Below are 22,354 nucleotides of genomic sequence, written 5' to 3'. Positions count from 1 at the left end.
CCATCACTTTGTCCCTTGCTTGAAACATCCAATCAAGTGCTAACCCAGAAAACAGTGAATGGAACCTCCCTCCCCCTTCTTTCCTCCCTGGTTCCTGTGCTGGGGCAGGTGGGTGGGAACACTGCCCCTCTCCTCTGTCCAGGTCCACCTTCCCCTTCCCACAGGAGGCCAACCTGGGGTCGTGGGGAATGGGCACAGCCAAGTTTGGTGCTGAGCCACTCACCCTAGGAGTGCATGGGAGGAAGAGATCCACAGGTCAGGGTCCTGGAAACAGGAAACAGCGTGTGCGTGTGGTCTGGGCAGGGGTCAGGGGTGTGATGAAGGCAAAAAGTGCTGCCAACCAGCGCCCATCCCGGAAGAGGGGTGTGGGCTCCTTTGGATATAAGTCCCAATCCTGAGGCTCCAGGCAGACCCCAGCCTGCTTCCCCCAGCAGTCAAAGGTGCTGGGAATGTGTGTGAATGTATGCCTCTGTCCATGTGGGGGTGCAATGCAATGGGGATGGACTGTGGCATCCACACCTGCCTGGATGGTTGGCATTTTGGCAAATTCAGGCAGAGAGGGAGAAGGGTTGAGGGCCGAGGTTCCCCGCTAAATGCAAATCCAGATGACTTACACTGGAGACTCAGGACACACACACGGTGGACGCTACAGGGCACCTTTCTGCCCTCTGTGGTAGCATCAGGAGGGGAGAGTGGAATTGGGGGCCAGTGTTTCTGTTCAGCTAGAATCTTGCCAGCCTCAGCGAGAAGGCGAGGCCTGGGCAGGAGAGGACAGCCCTTGTTCGGATGGGGCTGGCCCTCCAAGCCCTTGGCTCTGACAGAAATGGGGAAACGATGGCTGCCTGAGCCCTTCTTTGTTCCTAACCTATAGATGGGTAAACTGAGGCGAGAGGCAGTTGGAGAGACGCCAGCAGTCATAATAACACTCAGGCCAGAACTCACTCCTGGGCCACAAGGGGACATTTGGGGTCACTCTGGTTGGGATTCTTCCTTTCTCTGCATGGCCTGGGATTTAGGGCCGGTGCATGACTGTCTGAGCGTGACCATCTCCATGCCCCCATGATCCCGTGAACATCCAGCTCTAAGAATCTTGCGGGAAGAAAACTGATGAAAAACACAAGCCCCTGAGCCTCACACCCATCTGCTCAGGCTGAGCTTTTTTGTGATTATTTTAAAGATCCAAGCCAGTCAGAAGGACCACAGTCATCTCCCCTGACTAGGCTGGCATCTCATCCCTAAACCCAGTGCACAGAGGTCTCTGGAGGCAGAAGGGGCAGTCCTGTCCTGGAGGAGTACGTCCCCACACCTGCCTCTGCTCACCTTGCAGCTTCACCTGTGGAGGATGGGACGGCAGGATTGTGGAGGTGAGGGCATCCTTTCCAAGCACAGGACCACCAGGCCCACTTTAGCTCTCACTGAGCGCTTGCTGACGAATTAATGCAAAGCATAGAGATGTTCCCCTGGTGAGGACTGCCCGAGGCCACTACCTGAGCGCTCACTGAACCCTCTGGAGGGGAAACCCTGTATTTCTTCAGCCTGAGGCCCGGCTTCTTTCCTGGGAGGGTTGGCAGCAAAGGCCTCAGGCTGCACCCTAAGCCGGAGGCCTCCAGCCACATACAAGGTCATGGTCTCTGGGGAGCTTAGGTGCAGCTGGGGTGCGGGGGGTGGGGTGCACTTTAAAAGTGCTCTCCCACTTCCAATCCCTCCAGTAAAAACCCTCCAACAAAGCCAGCAAGAGGGAGGAATAACAGTAAACTCTGCTTTCAGCCACTATTGGGGAACTTCCATTTAAATGACACTGACCCCAAACATTTGTGCAATGCTCTGGGCTTTCTTTGCAAAATTCACTAACACCATAAGAAACAGCCAATGCAATTAAAACCTAAAGTGGGCGCAGGAGCCTAGAAGGGACTCTGAGGAGGCCAGGCTCTCCACCCTCAGGCCCAGGGGTTGGATCCTGGCAAAACTGAAGTGAATTCTCGGAATTGCAGGCCTTTGGGCAGGGAAGGGGTTAGCTAAAGAACAGGTTTCAGGGTTTTTGGCTTCAGGGGTGTTTTGTATTTTAAAGAGCCACACTGGTGCAGAAGGACCAAGGCCCTCTTAGCTTCCCCTCCTCCTCAAGGACCTCGGGCCTTCGGAAAGCCTTTGACCCCGGTCCTGAGGTTTCAGCCCCGCTTTGCGCTGCCTTACACTTGGTGTTGGCTTTTCTTTTTGAGAGCTGGGCCCCTTTGCCCTCCTGGGGAAAAGTTAACCATGCGGCTTTTTTTTCTTTCTGCAGTTCCTTTTTGCAGCATCCTCCTTACTGCTCCCGAGCCCTGGGCGCCCTGCATGAGGCGGAGTTTATCTCACACCTCTGAGATGCCTGTGCCAGCATGGCTGGAGCCCCGGGCTGGGAGAGTGGGCAACTTGGTCCTCCGCATTAGGATGGGGAAGCTCCTACTACCAGCTCTCTCTCTGCCACCATTCCCCGACACCCGCAGGAAGGGGCACCCTTCTGGGCCTGCCTAAAGGAGGGAGCATGGGTGTGAGGGCTGCCCAGGCAGGTGGGAGTATGGAGCCTTGTGGGGCAGGGTGGAGACCTTCCCAGGAGGTTTTGCCCAACTCCCCCTGAGTGATGACAGGTCTCAGGAGGGGGCCGCCCCCACAGATGGGAGGGAGAAGCTTATTTTCCTGGCTTGGGGTAGGGGCGGCTGCTGAGGGGATGGAGAAGAGATGGTAATTTACGTCGCATGTTTAGTGACACAATCCAGATGCAGGTGGGATTATGTCACTAAACATGTGACATAATCACCCTATTACTCCTGAGGGGCAAGGACCCCTCCACAGGACTGCTCTGGGCTGCCTGCAATTCTGCTCCTTCTTCTGGGAGTGCTGTAACGAGTGTGTGGATGGCACAGGCTGTGAGGGCGGCCCAACCTGGCCACTTGCCCGTCCTGCCACATAGGAGCCGAGTGTTTTGGGGCACACGGCTTACTCTCTCCTGGAGCTTCTGCTCTGACATGTGAAACTCACAAAGGCATCTCCCCTCCCAGAAGCTAAAATGCCCTGCACCGTGCCTGGGTGAGGCTGCTCTTGGGGCTGGATGTGTGGGTCTGGGGCAACTGAGGGTGGGAACCATGCTGCCTGCCCCTTCCTTACCATAGCAGGGCCAGCAGCGTGGCCGGCTGGAGTGGGCGCTGGCAGCAGAGCTCTGCAGCCCCAGCATTAGGCGTGGGCCAGGGGCCGGGACCACAGCCAGGAGCCATCAGAATCCTGCCACTCCCATGGGGATCTGGCCTTCTCAGCCTGAGGTCCTTGGTTCTAAAACTGACTCAGAGCTTAACATCCAAATCAACAGTCTCCACCATCCGCAGGACACACCCAGGCTACCCACAGCTCACTCTGGCTTTAGGTTCCCACTCTGACCCAAGGGAATGGCCACCCTGATCCCCGTGTCACAGTTGGGTACTGGGAGCATCTCATTGCCTCTGAGAGCCTGTGATTCTCTGCAAGCCTGTGATTCCTGCCCTAAACACCCACAGCCAGGGAGCATCCTATTGAATTCCAACGGACAAAAGGCCCCAACCTGGAATGTGCCCTGCAGCTTCTGAACCAGCAGCCTTGTCTGCACTATCCAGGCAAAGCCCAACTTTGTCACCAAAGGACTGTGTGTCAACCAAGCACTTGCTGGCATGAGAACCCTAATTTTCAGCTGGCTGGTGCTTGAGAAGTTAACTCTGGCCCCGGTCTGAGTGGCCAGCTGGAACTACTTGGAGTAAATCAGCCACTGTCCCTTACCTACTGAAGATGATCATGCTGGAGACCACAGTCTAATTTAGAGGGGCGGGGGCGCTATTCTGAACTGGTCCCGCCCACGTGGCAACCCTCACAGCTTCATTCAGGAGACAGGCAGGGGCCTCTTGGCTTCTCCTACACATCAGTTACACGGAAAGGGGCCTCCTCCTGAGGCTGATGTGTTCCCAGGTTTAGAGACACAGCCCTCAGGGGACAGGAGGATCTGGGGGCACAATGGCCCTCCACGCACACAAACAAACCCTTGTATTAAGCCGTCCCACACGGGACCCAGGGTGACACCTGCCACTCAAGAAAGTCCCACCTGCGTCTGGATTGTGTCACTAAACATGCGACATAAATTACTATCTCTTCCTCACCCCCTCAGCAGCCGCCCCCAGCCCAAGCCGGGAAAATAAGCTGCTCCTTCCCATGTGTGGGGGCGGCCCCTCCTGAGACCTGTCATCACTCAGGGGGTGTCGGGCAAACTCTGGGGGCGGTGTGGGGTGAAGGGCTGTGGGCTGGTGGACATGGGAGGGGGCGGCTTCCTGCAGCTGAAGCTATTTTATCTGAGTAGAGGGGCGGCTCCGTTCTGACACAGCTTCCTCAAGAGCAGCGAGCACCAGCCTGGAGGATGCCCGCTGCACACAGCAGAAGGTTCTAGCTTTTTAGAGAAAACCAAATCTGATCCCACACCTTGAAGACACAGAGGCTTCCAAACAGGAGAGAAGAAGGCAAAGGCCTGGGCTGGGGTCTGTAAGAAGAGAGGACAGGACACGACAGACACTGCCAGGTGTTCAAAAACAGCAGCCCAGCCCCAGGTGGCAATGGAAGACGAATAGTAGCTAAGGGATCCATGCTGAGGGGTGGGTGGCAGGGCCCGCTCCTCAGGCAGGACTATGATTAGAAAGCCCAGTGGATGGGTTAGGTGGGCTGAAACCCCCAGAATGGTGGCCACTGCTTCCCAAGCACTTTGATCTAGCAAAATCCCTTCTCCCGCCCTCAGGGAGTTCTGACAGAGTCTCTGATAGACAAACAAGCCCTTCAAAGAGGGACACGCCCAATGGCACTGTGTCAAGTGGAGTCAGAAGCTTGACTTTGGGCCAGCTCCACCTGTTAGCATTTCCTATGTTAGAATGAAAAGGAAAGGAAAGGGAACAGATATGTAAGTGTCCATCCTCTTAGTATGATTTCTCTTGATTGATACTTGATCCACAGTAGTCTGGACAACTTCTGCTAGATTCTCCCCACTCCCGGCCCCATTAGGGATCTAGCCCTGTCCCAATCACTTACAGAGGGGCTCCTTAAAGAGGCCTGTGGTCCCTTGGCAACCAAAGGAGTCCCTGTGTAATGCCGACAATTTCACCCTCCTAACACGTCTGTTTGCAGATCCAGGTCCACAACCCCATACAATTGTTCTTGCAGTTCTGAAACCCCAAAAGCTCTCAAATGGTAAGTTTTTCCCTAAGTTACTTAGTGGCAAAATTAGACTGAACTGAGGTGAGGCTATTTACAGTTTGTATAGATCCCAATTGACGGGACTAGTCACATGTTTCTCCGCAGAAATATTCACGTGCCTGATGGTAGGCGGGATGTTCCACACTCTGCCGGGAAGTTAGAAAGCGTACAATAAATGGATCGCATTGTCTTTCTCAAATCTAACATTTCTCAATTGAGAGACACATCTGGCCCCAATGACTTCAGAAAAAGGAATGTGGGCCAGAAATGCTTTTAAGTATTGGGCGAAAGACTGCTAGTCTGCCCGCTCCTGCTTCGGTCTAATAATTTTGTATATAAACATCTGGCAGTTCTGGCAGTTTCACCCCAGGGAAGGAGCCACTCCTCTCCTTCCCAGGAAAACACAGGTCACGACACACCCAGCCCTTAGATTTCAGCTGCGAGGAGGCAGGGGTGCGGTCAGGGAGGCAGGCCCAGGAGACGCCTGTGGGACTGGTCTCAGGCCGGCTCTGGGCACAGTGGGCCTTTCCACACTAGAGTGGAGCCTGGCCATCCTTACCCCCACCCTGGTGCTGCCCCCAGGAGACCACACGGTAAACACTCAGATTTGAGGGCACCAGATTTTGAGGCGGGTGGGGTCCCAGAGGACGGGTCTACCACAGTCCTGTCCCCTTGGTGAGCCCCTGCTCACCCAGACAGGGCCTGGTGTGGCCCGGCCCAGCTGCTGTGGCGTGCCCTTGCAGTGGGCAGTGGGTACAGCAAGGCCGGTTGGAGCCTGCTGGAGCATCCCAGCCTCTCTGTGGGCGTTCTCATCTCCACCCCGCTCTCTGATGCTCTGGTGCCTGCGCCCACAGTGCTTTCCGGAGCGGGAGGGGCTGGCAGGCCTCACAACCTGCTGAGAAAAGCAGATGCGTTTTCAAAATAAATAATATTTTTAAAAATACCCCTTTTCCACCCCCAGTCCAGAAAATGGCAGAAGAGAACATGTAAAGGTCCTTGTGCCCAAAGCTGCCTGGTGCAGCCCTCACAGGGCCCCCCTGGATCTCCCCAGCGGCTCCCGTGGGCTCACAGCTGCTGTGGGATGCCCTGCTCCTTGTAGCCTGTGAGGAAGAAGCAAAGGAGAGATGGTTAGACACCTGCTTCCTTCAGGATTTCTCCAGGAGGTGCCCCCAGCCCAGAATGCACACAGGAGGCCTTGTTTATACTAAGGTATAAATGACTGCTACCATTAGAGCACAGCTTTTCCCAAGGGCTTTGACTTTCTAATGAGAAACAAAATAATCAGGAAGTGTGGAGTACTGGGTCTACTGGGAATGTTTGTCGGGCTGGCATTTGGGGTGGGAGTTAAAAGGCTAACGACGTGCTCCTGAACCCACATCTGGAACCCACATCTGGAAGACTGGTCTGGTGTGATTTCCCAATGCAGAGCCTTGGGAGCAGGTGCCAGGCAGGCTTCCCTGAGGGTTAAGAATCTGCTATGGGTGGATGGAGAGGAGGAAGAAAGGAGAAAGATGGCATACAGAGGGGAGCAGCTATCCCTGTATGCTTCCAACCTGCTGGACCATTACAGCAGGAAAAGGCGCCTGAAGGCTAAACCTTTAAAATATTGATCATGAGTCCTTAGGGAAAAAGTGAGCTCTGTGGATAGTAAGGAATTGTTACTGCTTTATTTAGGTGTGAAAGGGTATTGTGTTTGTTTTTTTAAGAAGATACCCTTTGGGAGGCCGAGGCGGGCAGATCACTATGTCAGGAGATCGAGACCATCCTGGCTAACATGGTGAAACCCCACCTTACTAAAAATACAACAAATTAGCCGGGCATGGTGGCACGTGCCTGTAGTCCCAGCTACTCGGGAGGCTGAGGCAGGAGAATCACTTGAACCCAGGAGGTGGAGGTTGCAGTGAGCCGAGATCGCGCCACTGTACTCCGGCCTGGGAGACACAGCAAGACTCTGTCTCAAAAGATAAAAAAAAAAAAAAAAAGATACCTACTGAAATATTCCCAGCTGCTATTACATGAGCAGAATTTGCTGAGTGGTTATTCCTGTTAGCCAGTGAACTTAGTCTGAAGAGGAGCTTCAGTGTATTGAGCTGCTTTTTCTCTTCATTTTGCAGAGTATTTCTCAATTTTGGGTGCTAATAAACCCATGCTGTGGTAGGGAAGATGTAGGGAATGACAGAGGAAAAGAGGCTGGCCATGAATTGCTAGTGGTTGAGGCTGGTGTGGGCATTAGGGCCTCATTTTACTAGGGGCTCTACTTTTCTCTATGTTTAATCATTTTCCAAATCAAAAGTTAAAGCTAAACATAAAAGCCCATTGACCCACTGGGAGAGTGGGTGGGGTGTTTGTGTGTAGGACTGGGGTCTCAGGGGAGGGGAGGGCCCCAAGCAGCAGCACGAGGCCTGCACGTCCATCCGCAGACTCACCTTGGGAAACTGCAGCAGCACAGAGTGGGAGGCAGCAGGAGGAAGAGAGAGAGAAGAAGAGAAAACACAGCCTGAAAACAGAGCCATAGGGAACACTCCACACAGGAAACAAAGCGGATCCATGGTGAGGCCCGGGAGATGGGACAGGGGCCATGCCAGCGGTTTCTCAGATGCCAATCCCCAGGCAGGGAGTGCTCAGTGCTCACGGTGACAGCCACAGTGACCAGCAGTCTGCCCACCAGGTGTGTGGGCATAGCTAGGGGCACAGTGAGGGGCTCTCACACTGCCAGTGAGCTCTGTCCACTGCCTCCCCAGCCCTCCATATCCTGGCCATGCCCACACTGCTGCCTTCATTCTTTATTCTTGTCTTCTTTTGAGACAGAATCTTGCTCTGTTGCCCAGCTGGAGTATAGTGGCATGATCATGTCTCACTGCAGCCTCAAACTCCTGGTCTCAAGTGATCCTCCTGCCTCAGTCTCCCAACATGCTGAGATATAGGCATGAGCCACAGCACCCAGCCCTTTTTTTTTTTTCATCCTCAGCTCATGCCTTTCTCCAGATAAATTCCAGATGGACATGAGTGGCAGCTCCTGGACAGCTAGAGCTTTGACTACAGCAATCTAAAGATGCCAATGTGTCCCATCCTGGTCCCACACTGGCTCTGTCTGAGCTATGTGCTTAGCTGTTTCTATGGAGAGGAGCCACATATATAAAAATATTTTGGGGAAGACCCAGGCCAGAGGGTGGCAAACAGGTTTTATCTTTCAGACCTCTTGGATCAATTAGTAGTGACTGCCTGAAGCCCTGTGCTGAGAACATGTGAGATTGGTCAGCAGAAAGTGTCATGATTGATTAGCAATGTCTGCCATGAGCATGGCAGTAGAAAGAGCCCACCATAAAGCTACCAAGTATTTACTGACAGGGTGTTGTTGATTGTTATTTGTTGTTATTCATATAAATCAAGCAACAGGCTTGCAAGTTCCTGATCTTAGCTCCCACTTTCATCTAGATTTCTCTGACTCCCCTTTTAGGAGTTTTTCATGATGGTGTATTCGCTGATGACACCCCAGGCAATGCCATGTGAAAAACCAAGGTGTATTGTTACAACTGAAAAGTTTCCTCCATTTTTATAGCAAGGGGCTGGAGTGACACCGGAAAGAAGAGTCCCTTATCCAACTGTCTTCTAGGATAGGAAAGTCCATTGTACTTATTCCCTTCAAAGGATTCATTCTCGGACACACAAGTTCCATGGTTGCTGGGAGTAATCCCACCTGCAGCACCATCTTATGAGTGGCAACTATTCACCCTTTGGGGGTGGGATTAGTTGTGGGAAAAAAAATGCAAAGGCTTCCCTTGCTGAGATGGGTGAATGAGTCTGGGAGTCAGGCAGTGGGCAAGAATGAGGTGTGACTGGTTTTTGTATGCAGCCCTCAAGTCTATACCCCTGATATGGTTTGGCTGTGTCCCCACCCAAATCTCATCTTGAATTATAACTTCCACGATTCCCATGTGTTGTTGGAGGAACTGGGTGGGAGATAATTGAATTATGGGGATGGGTCTTTCCTGTGCTGTTCTTGTGATAGTGAATGAGTCTCACAAGATCTGATGGTTTTAAAAATGGGAGTCTCCTGGCACAAACTCTCTTTGCCTGCTGCCATCCACATAAGATGTGACTTGCTCCTCCTTGCCTTCTGCCATGATTGTGAGGCTTCCCCAGCCATGTGGAACTATAAGTGCATTAAACCTCTTTTTTTTTTCCCAGTCTTGGGTATGTCTTTATCAGCAGTGTGAAAATGGACTAATACACCCCTAAAAGCATTCTCAAAAGTTTGATGCAAAGACAGCAGCCCTGGAAACAGTGTGCAGACAACAAAGGGGCTGACACTGACCCCCAGTGAAGGCTGCATGGCAAAGGTGGGGGCTGCAGCTTCTTGCACTTGCTTATCCTGCAGCCCAGTTAGCGCCCCACACCAGCCACAGCAGAGGAGTTTCTGGCCAAGTCAGCAGCCTGGGGCAATGGAAAGTGAGGAAGTGACTGGATCCCCATCTGCACTTCTAGGGCCTCAATGCCTCCTCTAGGGCATGATGAAGGGAGCTCTTTAAGTTATCTCTAAGGTTCCAACCTCTTGGTTCCTGGGTACTAAGGAGATCAAAGACAAGTGTACCAGAAAGCTCTAGAGATCAGATGAGGCATCAACATACATTATTGAGACCTACCCTGTGACACAGTCATGTTCTGCTTTAATGCAGAGGTTCCTTACTCAGGTCCCCAGTGCCTGGCCAGATGCTCAGTTTGAGAGAAGATGAGCCAGTAAGAGGGGCTTATCTTGCACAAATTGGGCAGCCTTCAACCTTCCAAAGGCAGAAGCACCTCCCAGCTTCCAGTTGGGAACAGGGTCAGTAGCCTGCAGACCACAGGCCCCTGGGGAAGCAGCAAATTTCCTCTGTAGAATTGTCGGGACCCAGTTTTAGGACTCACCCAAGGGCTGGCAGCACTTCCTTCCTATCAGTCATGTTCTTCATCTCTCTAGACAAATGAAAGTGGCCCCTGGACATGCCTGGAGGGTGAGATCCCATGAAGGAGATGCAAGGGCCTGCCTGCTGGGCTTACCTCACAATATTTCTCTGACAGGGCAACCCCTGCCCTGAGCACACCCCTCCCAGGAAGAAGGAGCAGCCTCCCTGCCACTTCCCAGCTCATTCCTCCCTGGGGCAGCTTGCCGCTCAGCCGCTGGTCCAGCCTGGAGTTCCCCTGCTCTGGCTGCCCCTGGTTGCCAGCATCTGGCTGGTGTGCTCTGATTCTGGGAGATCCTGGCAGTGCAGCTCACCCACTCCCTCCCCGATCTCTGCTGCTGGAGGAGCCACTTCTGGGCAGCCCATCTGACCACATTCCACTGCATCTCCCTCAGGCTCTGTGTCTACCTGCATCTTCTCTGGTCTGGTGGCCTAACTGGTCACTGACCCTTGTCCTGCCATTTATGTGTGCTCTTGGTCTTGGATATTCACAGGATCCTGAACTGAGGCTGAGTTGACTATAGATCATTCTACATAATTCTAGGGCCCCTGAACCCTGAGTTTCCCCTCCTGCCTCTGCCACCCTCACCAGGCTCAGCTTACCTCTGGCACTGAAGATCCCAGCTATGAATGGTTTTGGGGGGTATAGGACATAATGAGGGGCATGGGGTATGGAGTGAGGCCAAAGTGCCTGAGAGGTGAGGTCAATTATTGAGGAACTGTGTCCTCACAGGTAGATAGGCGTGGGAAAATACAAGGAACGTGGATGGTGGTATGGGAGACAAGTACAGCTGCTTAAAATGGGTGGAGTCTGTTTTAAGATTTTGCTAGGTTATTTTAGAAAGGGTAACTGAGTTGTCTTTGGTAAACTTGATTTTGTAACTTTAAACCCTTTCACAAAACCATTCTGTGTCTGAATCAAGTTTGTATTAAATGATGGAACTCTGCCTGCCATGAACTCATAATTCCCTGCAGGTGTTGGGCCAGGCCTGGTGGGGAGGGTCCCTTGTGCCAAGCAGCCCGGGGAGTTGTGAAGAGGGCACAGGCAAGCCCTCTCCAGAGCCCATCCTTAGTGGGTGAGCAGGACCTCAGCCAGCCATGAAGGCCTCCCAAGTCCTTCCTGTCCCTGGTCACTCTCCCACCCCCAGGAGGCGCAGCACCAGCAGCTACTCACTGGCAAGGATGACCATGTCCATGCCCCAGAAGATGCTCATGATCCAGCCCACCATGACGATGGCCGTGAGGATTTGGATGAGGGCTGCTGCAATGTTCAGCCAGAAGACGCAGCACACATGCCTGTCCGGGAGGTCGGTGCGGGCCCCGCACAGCACAGTGAAGGCCGAGATGAATGTCCCTGTGAGAGGCCAGAGGGGACAGCCTTCTGAGGGTGCTGGGAGACAAAGGAGTCTGTGTGCTCATTGCTGGCCTGGGGCCCAGCTGTCCACCCTCCGAGAGCTCAGAGAAGAGCCACCTATGTCTGGTACCCTATCCTCTGAGTGACACCACTGCCCAGACCCTGGTCCACCTCTCGTCTCCATACTGGAGAGGTCCATGGGCCATCTGGAGCAGGTATGGCACGGGGCTGCCAGGGGCCCCATACAGTCTTGGAACCTTTCGGGGAGACAAGGAAATCACATGACAAGCAGTCCTTTCTGGGAAGGAGCAACAGGGAAGCCACTTGCAAGGACAGCAGGCAGTTGGAAAGGGCAACTTTATGTGGCAAAGATTCCAAGGGCCAAAGAGTTCTGAGGTGGGAGCTGGTGTGTCTGAGTTAACAGAGAAGCAACCTCAGAGGTAAATTCAGGAGAGGTGAAGGGCCAGGAAATGACCACCTGGCACACATGCTGATCACTGAGGGACAGGAGCCAAGAGCCTAGGTGCCTGCACAGTGTAGAGGGTGCAGACTAGGACAGGTTTCCCAGAGCCCCTCCCTGATGGGGTTCCCCTAGACACCGTGACCTGTAAGGGGAGGGACAGTGAGCCTAAGCTCTGTTGAGCATCCACAAGGTGTCAAGCAACTTGGTGGGTGCAGTCACATTCTTCACCTTGTCTAAGACTCAGCCCCTATGGGTAATATCACTACTTTTACTGAGTTAGGCCCCTTTCCTGCATGGGCTCTGAGCCCTCCTGATGACAACCGTGAAGAGAATTAGCGTTCTCTGTGTCTGTCATAGTTCCCTATGGTGTCAGTAACAAGTTACCTAAACCTCATGGTTAAAAGCCACACAAATTTATTTTTTCATAGTTCTGGAGGTTAGAAGAGTCTGCAATGGGTCCTCAGGGATGAGTCCTTCTGGAGGCTCCAGGGGAAAATCTACTTCCTTGCCTTTTCCAGCTTCTAGAGGCCACCTACATTCCTTGGCTTGTGGACCCTTCCTCCATCATCACCACTAGCAGCATAGCACCTTCTCCCTGACCTCTGCTTCTGTCTTTATATCTTCTCACTGCCTCCCTGTGGTAAGGACCCTTGTGATAGCATTCAGAACCCACTTGGGTAATCCAGGATACTCTCCCCATCCATTTAATTTAATCACATCTGCAAAATGCGTTTTACTACATCAGGTAGCATATTCACAGGTTTGGGGATATGGATGTGGACACCTTTAGAGGCCACCGTTTGGCTTACTACACTCTTACACACACAGAGAGTGATTCGGTGTGATGGTTAATTTTAGATGTCAACTTGACAGGATTGAGGGGTTCCTAGACGGCTGGTGGGGCACTATTTCTGAGTGTGTCTGTCAGACTGTTTCCAGAGGGGACTGATGTGTGAGCCAGTGGACCAAGAGAGGAAGACTTGCTCTCAGTGTGGGTGGGCGCCATCCAATCAGCCGGGGGCCCAGCAGAAACAAACAGGTAGAGGACGGGGAATGTCCTCTCTGCTTCCTTTCCTCCTTCCAGAGTGAGACGCTTTTTCTTCTCCTGCCTTTAGATATCACACTGCAGGTTCTTCAGCTTTTGAACTTTGGAACTTACCCCAGAGGCCTCCTGGGGGCCTCTCAGGACTGACTGGGGGCTGCACTGTTGGCTTCCCTGGTTCTGAGGTTTCAGACTTGGATTGAGCCACGCTGCCCGCTTGAGCCAGCTACTAGCTTCTCTGGCTTTGCAGCTCGCAGTCAACCTATTGTGGGACTTCTCCACCTCTGTGATCACGTGAGCCAACTTCCCCTCATAAACACCCTTCCAGGGCTGGGTGCAGTGGCTCATGCCTGTAATCCCAGCACTTTGGGAGGCTGAGGTGGGCAGATCACCTGAGGTTAGGAATTTGAGACCAGCCTGGCCAACATGGTGAAATCCCATCTCCACTAAAAAATACAAAAAAAGCTGGGCATGGTGGTGGGCACCTGTAATCCCAGCTTCTCAGGAGGCTGAGGCAGGAGAATTGCTTGAACCCAGGAGGCAGAGGTTGCAGTGAGCCAAGATGGTGCCATTGCACTCCAGCTTGGCCAGCTTGGGCAACAAGAGTGAAACTCCGTCTCAAAAAAAAAAAAAAAAAAAAAAAAAAACAAACCCTTCCATATATCCTACTTGTTCTGTCTCTCTGGAGAGCCCTAACTAATACCTCTCAGGAACTAAGCATCTTGTCCAAGGTCACAATCACAGGCAGGCATTGAACCCACCAGAGTCAGATGCCAATGCCACGCCCCACTGCACTGCCTCCCAGGTGTAGATGACCTGTTAAAAGCAGGCCCGGACCAGAAAGCAGGGCATTTGGGAAATTGGCCAAACGACTGGTGACCATTTTCACATTCCTCACATTCCATTCTGTCAGTTCCTGCTCTTTGAGGCTGCCTTGCTTTTTATTTTGCCTCCCACTCTGAACTGAGTCCACGTGCTGAATTCTGAAACTGACCCTGCCTCGTTTTCCTCCTCCTCATCTTAACCACTGCCACCAACGTGACGTCCCAGGCTGCATCTCATTGGTTTCAGGCCCTTCCCTGCCCAACTCGCTGGCTCCTACAGTTTCCAGGTCTCGCCTTGCTCTCGCCCACACCTTTGTACTTCAGATCCAAGGCTGAAGCCTGAGTCCATGTGCTGATTTCTGAAACTAACTCTGCCTCGTTTTCCTTCTCCTCACCATAACCACTGCCACCGATGTGAGGTCCCAGGTGGCATCTCATTCACCTTCATCCCTTGAGCCCCTTGCACAGTGCCTTATACACAGTAGGTGGCCTGTGGGCATTCAAAGAAGTACACCAAACCTCAAGTGTCTCCTCTGACCACCTGTCTCATCACCTGTGGCATTGTTAAAAATGTGGGGTCTCACCTGAGATCTATGGAATGTCTAAAGGATGATCCGGCATCTGCATTTCTCAACAAGCTTCCCCCCTGCCCTCCAAGGAATGATAAGGCTCACTACAGTGTGAAAACCACGGATTCAAGATCAGGCAACTCGCTAACTACCCTACTATGTCCCTGGCACAGAGCCCCAGAGGCCCTGTGGGAGATCCAGAGAAGCAAAGCTGTTCTTCTACTCGCAAGGGATGGACAGCCAGCTAGGGGCACAGAGTGTTGCCAGGAGCCTCCTTTCGGGGGGATGAGGTTGGGGTGCAACTCTGGAGTCTCTGTAGAGACTCATTCAGGAACCTAACTGGACCCCTGCCCTCAAGAACTCACAGTGTACTGGGCAAACTCATCACCCCACCTGACAGAGGAGAAGGAGGCTGAGGGCTCCTGTAAGGGTAAAAGTGATGAAGCTGGGACTTCAGCTCCAGCCTCTTCCTGCTGGGAGGAGAAGGGAGAGGATGGTGCAGGGGGCAGGGTGGTGACAAGGGGAAGGTGATGGGGATGAAGAGGGAGGACTGACTCTGGCCATTTGTGGAAGGCTTTGAATGCCTGAGTAAGAGTTTGCCCCCAGCCTGCTGGAAATGGAGCTCTCACAGAGAGTTTTAAGCAGGAGAGAAATGCAATGGAAGCAGGGACTTAAGAAAATTAATTTGTCAGCAGGGTGGATTTTTTTTTTTTTTTTTTTTTTTTTGAGATGGAGTCTCACTCTGTCCCCCAGGCTGGGGTGCAGTGGCGCGATCTCAGCTCACTGCAACCTCCACCTCCCAGGTTCAAGTGATTCTCCTGCTTCAGTCTCCTGAGTAGCTGGAACGACAAGCATGCACTACCATGCCTGGCTAATTTTTGTATTTTCAGTTGAGATGGGGTTTCCCCATGTTGGCCAGGCTGGTCTCAAACTCCTGACCTCAAGTGATCCGCTCGCCTCTGCCTCCCAAAGTGCAGGGATTATAGGCATGAGCCACCGCGCCCAGGTGGCAGGGTGGATTTAAAGTGTCTGAGATGGGAAAGATGAACTGGGATGAGAAGTCAGCAGCTGAGGAATGGAGGAGATGTGGGCTCAGCACTTGGTAGTGGACACAGGAAGATGTGGAGGACTCAGGGACTATCAGGAAGTGTGTGCCACCATCCTGTGCTTCTGCCAGTGCATCGTGCATGTGAGACAGGAGATGCACACAAGTGCACCTATTACAAAAGAGAATGCTGCAGAAGTGGAAAGATGGTTGAAGATGAACAAGAATATGTGTGGAAAATGTGAGGTGAAAATAACATAGGTGCCATTTGCTGCAAACTTATAGTTTGCTAAGCACTGTGCAACTCTCTCTCTACCTACATTACCTCTTATTCTTAAAACCACTGGAGGTAGTTATTATTATCCCCATTTTACAGATACAGAAACTGAGGCTCAGATAGGCTAAACGACTTGCCCTCACAGCAGAACCCAGACTTAAAGTCAATCCGTCTAGTTAAGAAGGCTGAGTTCTTTTCAGTCTAGGGTGTTGCATCCTTACATTAAAAAATACGGAAAGAAGCCGGGCGTGATGGCTCACGCCTGTAATCACAGCACTCTAGGAGGCCAAGGCAGGCGCATCAACTGAGGTCGGGAGTTCGAGACCAGCCTGGTCAGCATGATGAAACACTGTCTCTACCAAAAATACAAAAATTAGCTGGGCTTTATGGTGCACGCCTGCAGTCCCAGCTACTCAGGAGGCTGAGACAGAAGAATCGCTTGAAGCCGGGAGGCAGAGGTTGCAGTGAGCCAAGAATGCTCCACTGCACTCCAGCCTGGGTGACAGAGTGAGACTCCATCTCAAAAAAAAAAATTATTAATAATAAGCAAGAACCTTCATCCTTAATGGTTTTCAAATATCCTTGAACCTACTCCTTCCCCTCCCTATGTCTTTATGGAAGACCCTGAATTGGATGGTGTTCTGATCTCTGGGCTACAGTGTCCTGACTCAGTGGGAGCTGAGACCCAGTGACCCTCTCTTTGTGGCTGTGGCCTCACCTCACTCTTTCAGCCTAGGAAATGGGAACAGTGGTCCGTGTTCTTTCATGTTTTTATTAGACTGAACCATATGAAATTGGCATTTCTGCAGGTCAAGAACAGCTGAATAATAAAAGCCTAATGTGTATATGAAAGTTTTGAGCATAAGGAAACTTTGTCCTTGAACTCAGAGATTCTTAGAGTCAGAAGGTCATCAAGCCCATCTCTTGTCAAAAGATGAAATCTCATTGGAATTGCTAAAGTGATTAGAGGCCAGTGGGCTGAGTACCTGCCTATTCCCTGTGGAGCAGGGAAGGCCTGGTGAGCCCAGTGCTCTGCAGAAGAGCAGGGCTGTGCAAGCTGAATGATCCCTAGCAAAGGCTTTGGCTTATATGTTAGGAAAAGCTGGGCTGGCCCACACTTTATTTAAAGGAGGAGACAACCTTAGCATGTGTGTGGTGTCGGAGGGACTTTTGGTCTCTGCACCTTCTTTTACTCATGTTAACACACTCATGATAACTCTAAGCCATGTAAAAATATAACCTTATACACATACTGACTTCTACCATGCACACGCATATTGTCCAGCTGTGTGACCTCAGATATCACTAGGAAACTATGACAACAGGTCCCTTTTGCCATATAAGGTACCACACGCCATAAAAGGTAGAGATTAAGTGAATGGATTTATGATATAAAAACTGTTTTAATCTCTTCAGCAGTAAATTTTAAAAATGGTTTTAGCACATTTTCCTATGAAGAGGTGCTAATTGTTTTAAATGAGTCTTACCAGTTAAATAAAATGCTCTACCCAACAGCCATGTGTTGGTTCTAATTTATTCTATTGAGCGCCAGCCATATGCCAATGCCGAGTCCTGGGAATGGGAGCCCAGACAGGTGATGGGAACTTGCCACCCCAGCCCGGGAGCTCACACTCTGGCAAGGACACTGGGTCACACCAGGAACAGTGACGAATTCTGTTTGGCCATAGCAGGAAAGACTTCACAGGAGAGCAGGCGATGGAGCAGGGAGCTGGGAAGCTGATGGGGACTCATGGAGGAAAGGAGGAGGGGAAGAACATCTGCAGAAAGGCCAGCCTGGCTGTCCGGAGCTAAGCAGTGCATAGTCTGGAGCTCAGCGGTGCATAGACTGGACTCAGAGGAGGGAAGAGCATCTGGAGACAGGCTGACCTGGCCGTTCAGAGCCCAGTGGTGCACAGGCTGGACTCAGGGCATGTGTAGAGGAGTGATGAAAAATGAGGCTGGCTCAGACTTCTGTAAAAATTTCAGAAATTAAACAAATGAGGCTGGAGTGGGCAGGGGTCAGACTGGTGAGGGCCCTGAGGGCCTGGCTCTGGAATCCACCTTCCTCTTCCAGGCAACAGGCAGCCCTGGGAAGGGGTTAAACAGGGGACTATCGGGCCTAGTTTGAATTTGAGAACAAACACTTGACCCCTAAGGAAGGATGGGTCGGAAGCGGCGAGGTGGAAGGCAGGGAGAGGAGGCCTTGCAAAATCCTCAGTGAAAAGGGAGGAGAGGGCAGTAGGAGAGACAGGACCTGCAGAGGACAGGGAGGCAGCATCCTTGATTTAGTGACCTGCTGGATGTTGGGGTAGGAAGGAACAGGGGCACAGGATGGGTGTGGGGTTCTGGTTTTCCACACTACAGGGTTAGGATGGAGCCATTGACCAGGGTGGGAAACCCAGAGTGGGCCGTGCCCACCGACTGAAGAGAGCTGAGTCAGAAACAAGGACCCCAGAGGTGTCAATTTCAACTAGTGGTTGAAAGTGAATGAGGTCACCCCAGGAGGGCATGAAATTCAAAGACCCTGGGAGACACCAAGATTTTAGGGGTGAGCAAGGGAAAAGAAGACCACAAAGGGAACAGGGGAGGTCCAATCAGACTGGCTAGGAGAGGGCATCCCAGAAACAGGAGAGAACTATCTGGAGGAAGAGGTGCTGGGGCAGGTCACCTGCTTCAGCAAGGTTCAGTGAGAGGGGCCACGTGCAATCACAGACTCGCTTAGGCCAAGAGTGGCTCCACAGGGAGTCAGGAGACTGGCAGGGCTCAGAGCAGGAGGTCAGGGGGCTTGGAGAGAACGGAGATGTGGATTCCAGAGCGTGGGTGAGGACCACTTTTCCTTAAGTGGGAGAGACTTAAGGTTGTTTATCTGCTGAGAAGAAGCTGCCAGGAGGGAGCAGGGGACAGAGTGAAGACATAACCAGGTAGGGGATAAGTGGACATCAAGGTTCTTGGTAAAATGAGAAGGGGAACTATCCCCTGATGGTTTTCCAAAGCAGTATGTACATCAGATGTCTCAAACTGAGGTTCATATGCACATTCTAAGGCCCCAACTCTAGAGCACCACAGGCACAGGGATGGATCTAGGAATTGCTTGTTTAAAAAAAAAAATAAACATTCCTCCAGCTGATACCAATTCCTCTGATGGGTGGAGGAATTAGCCTGGCAGATATAGAACGAGAAAATCATACAACTTCATCAGAAATGAGTCCACGATTCTGGCTTTTCACTCTGTCCAACGGCTTCGCCCACATGACTCAGGGCTGGAGCGGGAAGACAGTCCTCTGCAGCAAGGACAGGGAGGCTGAGGCGGGCCCTCGGCATGCTGTTCCTGGAGGTCCCAGTGAACACTAACTGGCACCAGGGAAAATGATGGTAATGGACTGTACTGTCAACCACCAAAATCAATGTGTTGTAAGATACCTGGGACTTAGGCACAGACATGTGGTTTGCACGTCCTACCATGATCCTGGGAAAAAGGGCAGGCAGCAGAGGCTTGTCGAAGTCCTCCCACGGAGAGGTGCAGCAAAAACACAAGAAGAGCCAAGCTTTGCAAGCACAGCGCCCCCTGGCTGCCATCACTGTGGTCTCTGTGCTTGCAGCTTCCCCAAGGAGCTCAGGGCTCAGGCCCCAAGACAAGGCAGTGGGGAGAGAAAAGGGTCTCTCCACTTCCATCCTGGAAGCCCCAAAGAGATTCTCTGGGCCTGTCCTCAGGGGAGAGTTCCTGAAGCTTGGCTGTCAGGCACGAGAAGGCAAGCAGTCAGGAGTGGGCTGGTGCAGTCTCCCATCAGGAGGGGGGCGGCTCTGCTCCCATAAGATAGAGCCTGGGAGCTGGAAGCATCCTTTGAGCTCTCACTAGGTTCAGTTTTTCGCATGACTCACGTGGGAGCTTTGGGAGGTGCTGAGTTTGGAGAGAGGATCTTGAAGCGTCTTGGAACTTGGTGGAAAAAGGGCAGAGCTGTCTTCTGAAGCAGCTACTTCAGGGTAAAAACTGCCCCTGGGACCTAGGCCAGCAAGTCGTTTGATCCCAGTTGTCACCTCCAGCTGGCTCTGTAGTCATTGTGATGTGCTGCTCCTCAGTGGCTGTGACTTACACCTGGACACCCTTCCTCACTCCCGGGGTGGTGGTTGAGCGAGGCCTTTTTCAAGGCCTTACCCTGAATGTGAGCTTTGGGGGTCAGGAAGGAAAAGTACAGCTGATTTTGAAAGCAAAGAAACAGGTTCTTCACACCCTGAGAAACAGGACCCATTGCCAAGGGCTGCCTAGTTCAAGGCTAGAATAAGCTAAATGGAAGATTATGTTCAGGATCAAAATGAGAGATTGCTAAAAGCACACCTTCCTGGGTCCCGTCACCCTAAGATTCTGATTTAGGGGGTCTAATCATCTTTGCCTCATTGTGCGATTATTTCAACCGGAAAGAAAAGGAAAGAGAACTCACTACAAGTTCACAAATACTTCTGGACAAAAGTCCCAGGGACACAGAATCAGCGTAGCCTTGAACGTGAACGGGGCCTATATGGCCATGGCCTAAGTAAACCAGAGGAGGCTGCAGAAAGCAAGGCCAGAGTCCTGGGCCACTCAGATGGTCTTCGTGCCAACTCTTTTGGGTTCTGTTTTCTCAAGAAATGGAGCAGAAGATTTGGGATATCATGTGCTCATATGTGCTGAGGGAAGGCAATGTCATCCTTTCAGCTTGGTCACTCCAGAACAGAGCACAAGAAGGCCACACTAGGTGGGAGACGAAGGTGTCAACCAAAGGCCATATCGGTGCAGCGTTCAAGGCTGAGCAGGTCTGTGGAGGGGCTATGTCTTCCCCTGGAATTACACCAAGTCAATCACCCAGAAAGTATTTTGTAGACCCAGCACTGTCTGCAGCATCATGTCCTGGCCAGCAAGGAATTTGCAAGGAGGACTCAGAACATAAAACCGATCTAGAATAGTGCAGGGTAAAACACAAACAGTTCCAGCATCCTCATCATCCTGACCCTCCACATACTTTTTCAGAAAGAATCTGCCAGTGCCCTTGATACCTCTATCCTGGAGCAGCAAAGGATCCGTGAGTGGCTTTCAACATTAGAGAAAGCACAGACACCCTAGTGAGGTCACACCACCCACTGGAAAGCTGAATTTGCCAGCATTTCGTTGGGATCCCATCATTTCAGTGCAGTAACTAGGGGGTCTTTCCTGCTATCAGCAGTTTCCAGTGGCCAATAACCCACCTTTGATCAACTAGAGATGGGAGAGTAAATTTATTATCACTTAAATCTTTCTATGCATGGGTTTCATGGAAGAGAATGGGGAAAAGTGGACCGGTGACCTTCTGTCTTCCAGCAGAGAGAAGGTGTATGGCATCTTGAACCACTTCTCCCTTAGCCTCAGCTGCTCCCCCATATCCAGAGGCCCTCCATTCTCTCCCCAGTCAGAAAGTGCCAGCTTAGGACGAACCCTCTTCATTCCTCCCAGGGTCTCGGGTAAATGCTCAGGGGTCTTGGGCAAATGAGTTGGGATTGTGAGGTTGACGGGGTCAGGGGAACACAGTGGGGTACGAGTCTTCAGGCAGACAAGGGGTGTGCAGGTGAGACCCTGGTAAGTCACAGTCTTCAGGTGTATTGCAGCATCAGGTGGGCTGCAGCTGTTACTGTGTGCCTTTGATTTTCCAAGTGGCGTAAAGGAAAGAAGACAGGAGCCTTCCTGGATGCCACACACCCATCCAGTGTCCTTCCTTCTGAGGACAGAAGGAAAATGAGACCAGCTCCCTCCTCCATCCCCCTCAGTCCCCTGACTGTGACATCAGTTCTCATCCTGCTGGGGGTGAGGGCGACTGGAGCTAATAATTAATTTTACTGGCTCCGGGCGTGCATCAGCTTCCTTGTGCTTATTAACAAACCTCCTCTGCCCTCTGCCTGCCCCCTCCTAAACCTCTGATGTGCTCCCAGCCTGGGCACTCTGTGGCAGGGCTGGGGAGCTGTGCTACAGAACTGGACACCATAGGTCTCTTCAGGGGTCTTCCCAGGATGTTAAGCTGGAGGAGAAATTTAACCACATGGAATTTCTCAGTTCCCTAACTCCGAGCCTGCCATGACAGAGTCTAAGCTTCAGTGATAGAGGGTGAACTGAGGACACAGGGATGGGATGGGGAAGGGTGGTTGTGTAATGGCCAGGGCAGGGGAGCCCAGGACAATGCAGTGGCCCTTGAGGGCTTAGCCTTGTCCTTCCTACCTTCCAGCAGGTTGGTGTTAAGGGTGGCCAGTCTGGTGGAAAGATGGGTGAGGGCAGCAGTGGTGACATTTGTTATAGGAGACAACACGGCTACCATCTCCTTAGAATTTGCAACCTCACAAGATGACATTTCCATGGATGGGTAGACACGGAGATTAAAAACAGAGAGGGGTTCTGCCCAAGGCTGCAGCAGCCAGAGAGACTCTCTGAGATCAAAGGCAGTGAGAGCCTACAACATGATGAGACCCAAAGGGATCTCTTGTGGGGATGCTGCAGCAACTGAGAACAGGGATCCCTGAGCCGACCCCTTGCCATAATGGTGCCACTAATCCACAGGCCTGAGGCTAAGACTTCCAGGCTCATGCCCGGACCTCATCTGATTGCCCAAATAACA

At 52.0% G+C, this 22,354-nt stretch overlaps 1 protein-coding gene across 1 annotated transcript in view; it reads right to left on the bottom strand.

The window, feature by feature from the left end:
* Positions 1-2,282: 2,282 nt before the first annotated feature.
* STUM (stum, mechanosensory transduction mediator homolog) overlaps positions 2,283-22,354 on the bottom strand; it is a 61,201-nt gene continuing 41,129 nt past the window's right edge. The window contains exons 2-3 of the mRNA XM_005541013.5: positions 11,344-11,523; positions 2,283-6,329 (exon numbers count right to left, since the gene is read on the bottom strand). Coding sequence (XP_005541070.2) covers positions 6,295-6,329; positions 11,344-11,523 — 215 coding nt within the window. The 3' untranslated portion in view covers positions 2,283-6,294. The remainder of the gene's footprint in view (positions 6,330-11,343; positions 11,524-22,354) is intronic.

Source organism: Macaca fascicularis, chromosome 1 (assembly GCF_037993035.2).
Source record: "Macaca fascicularis isolate 582-1 chromosome 1, T2T-MFA8v1.1".
Lineage (NCBI taxonomy): Eukaryota > Metazoa > Chordata > Mammalia > Primates > Cercopithecidae > Macaca > Macaca fascicularis.
The sequence above is the reverse complement of the archived record's forward strand: the minus strand, read 5'-3'. Positions and strand labels throughout refer to the sequence as shown.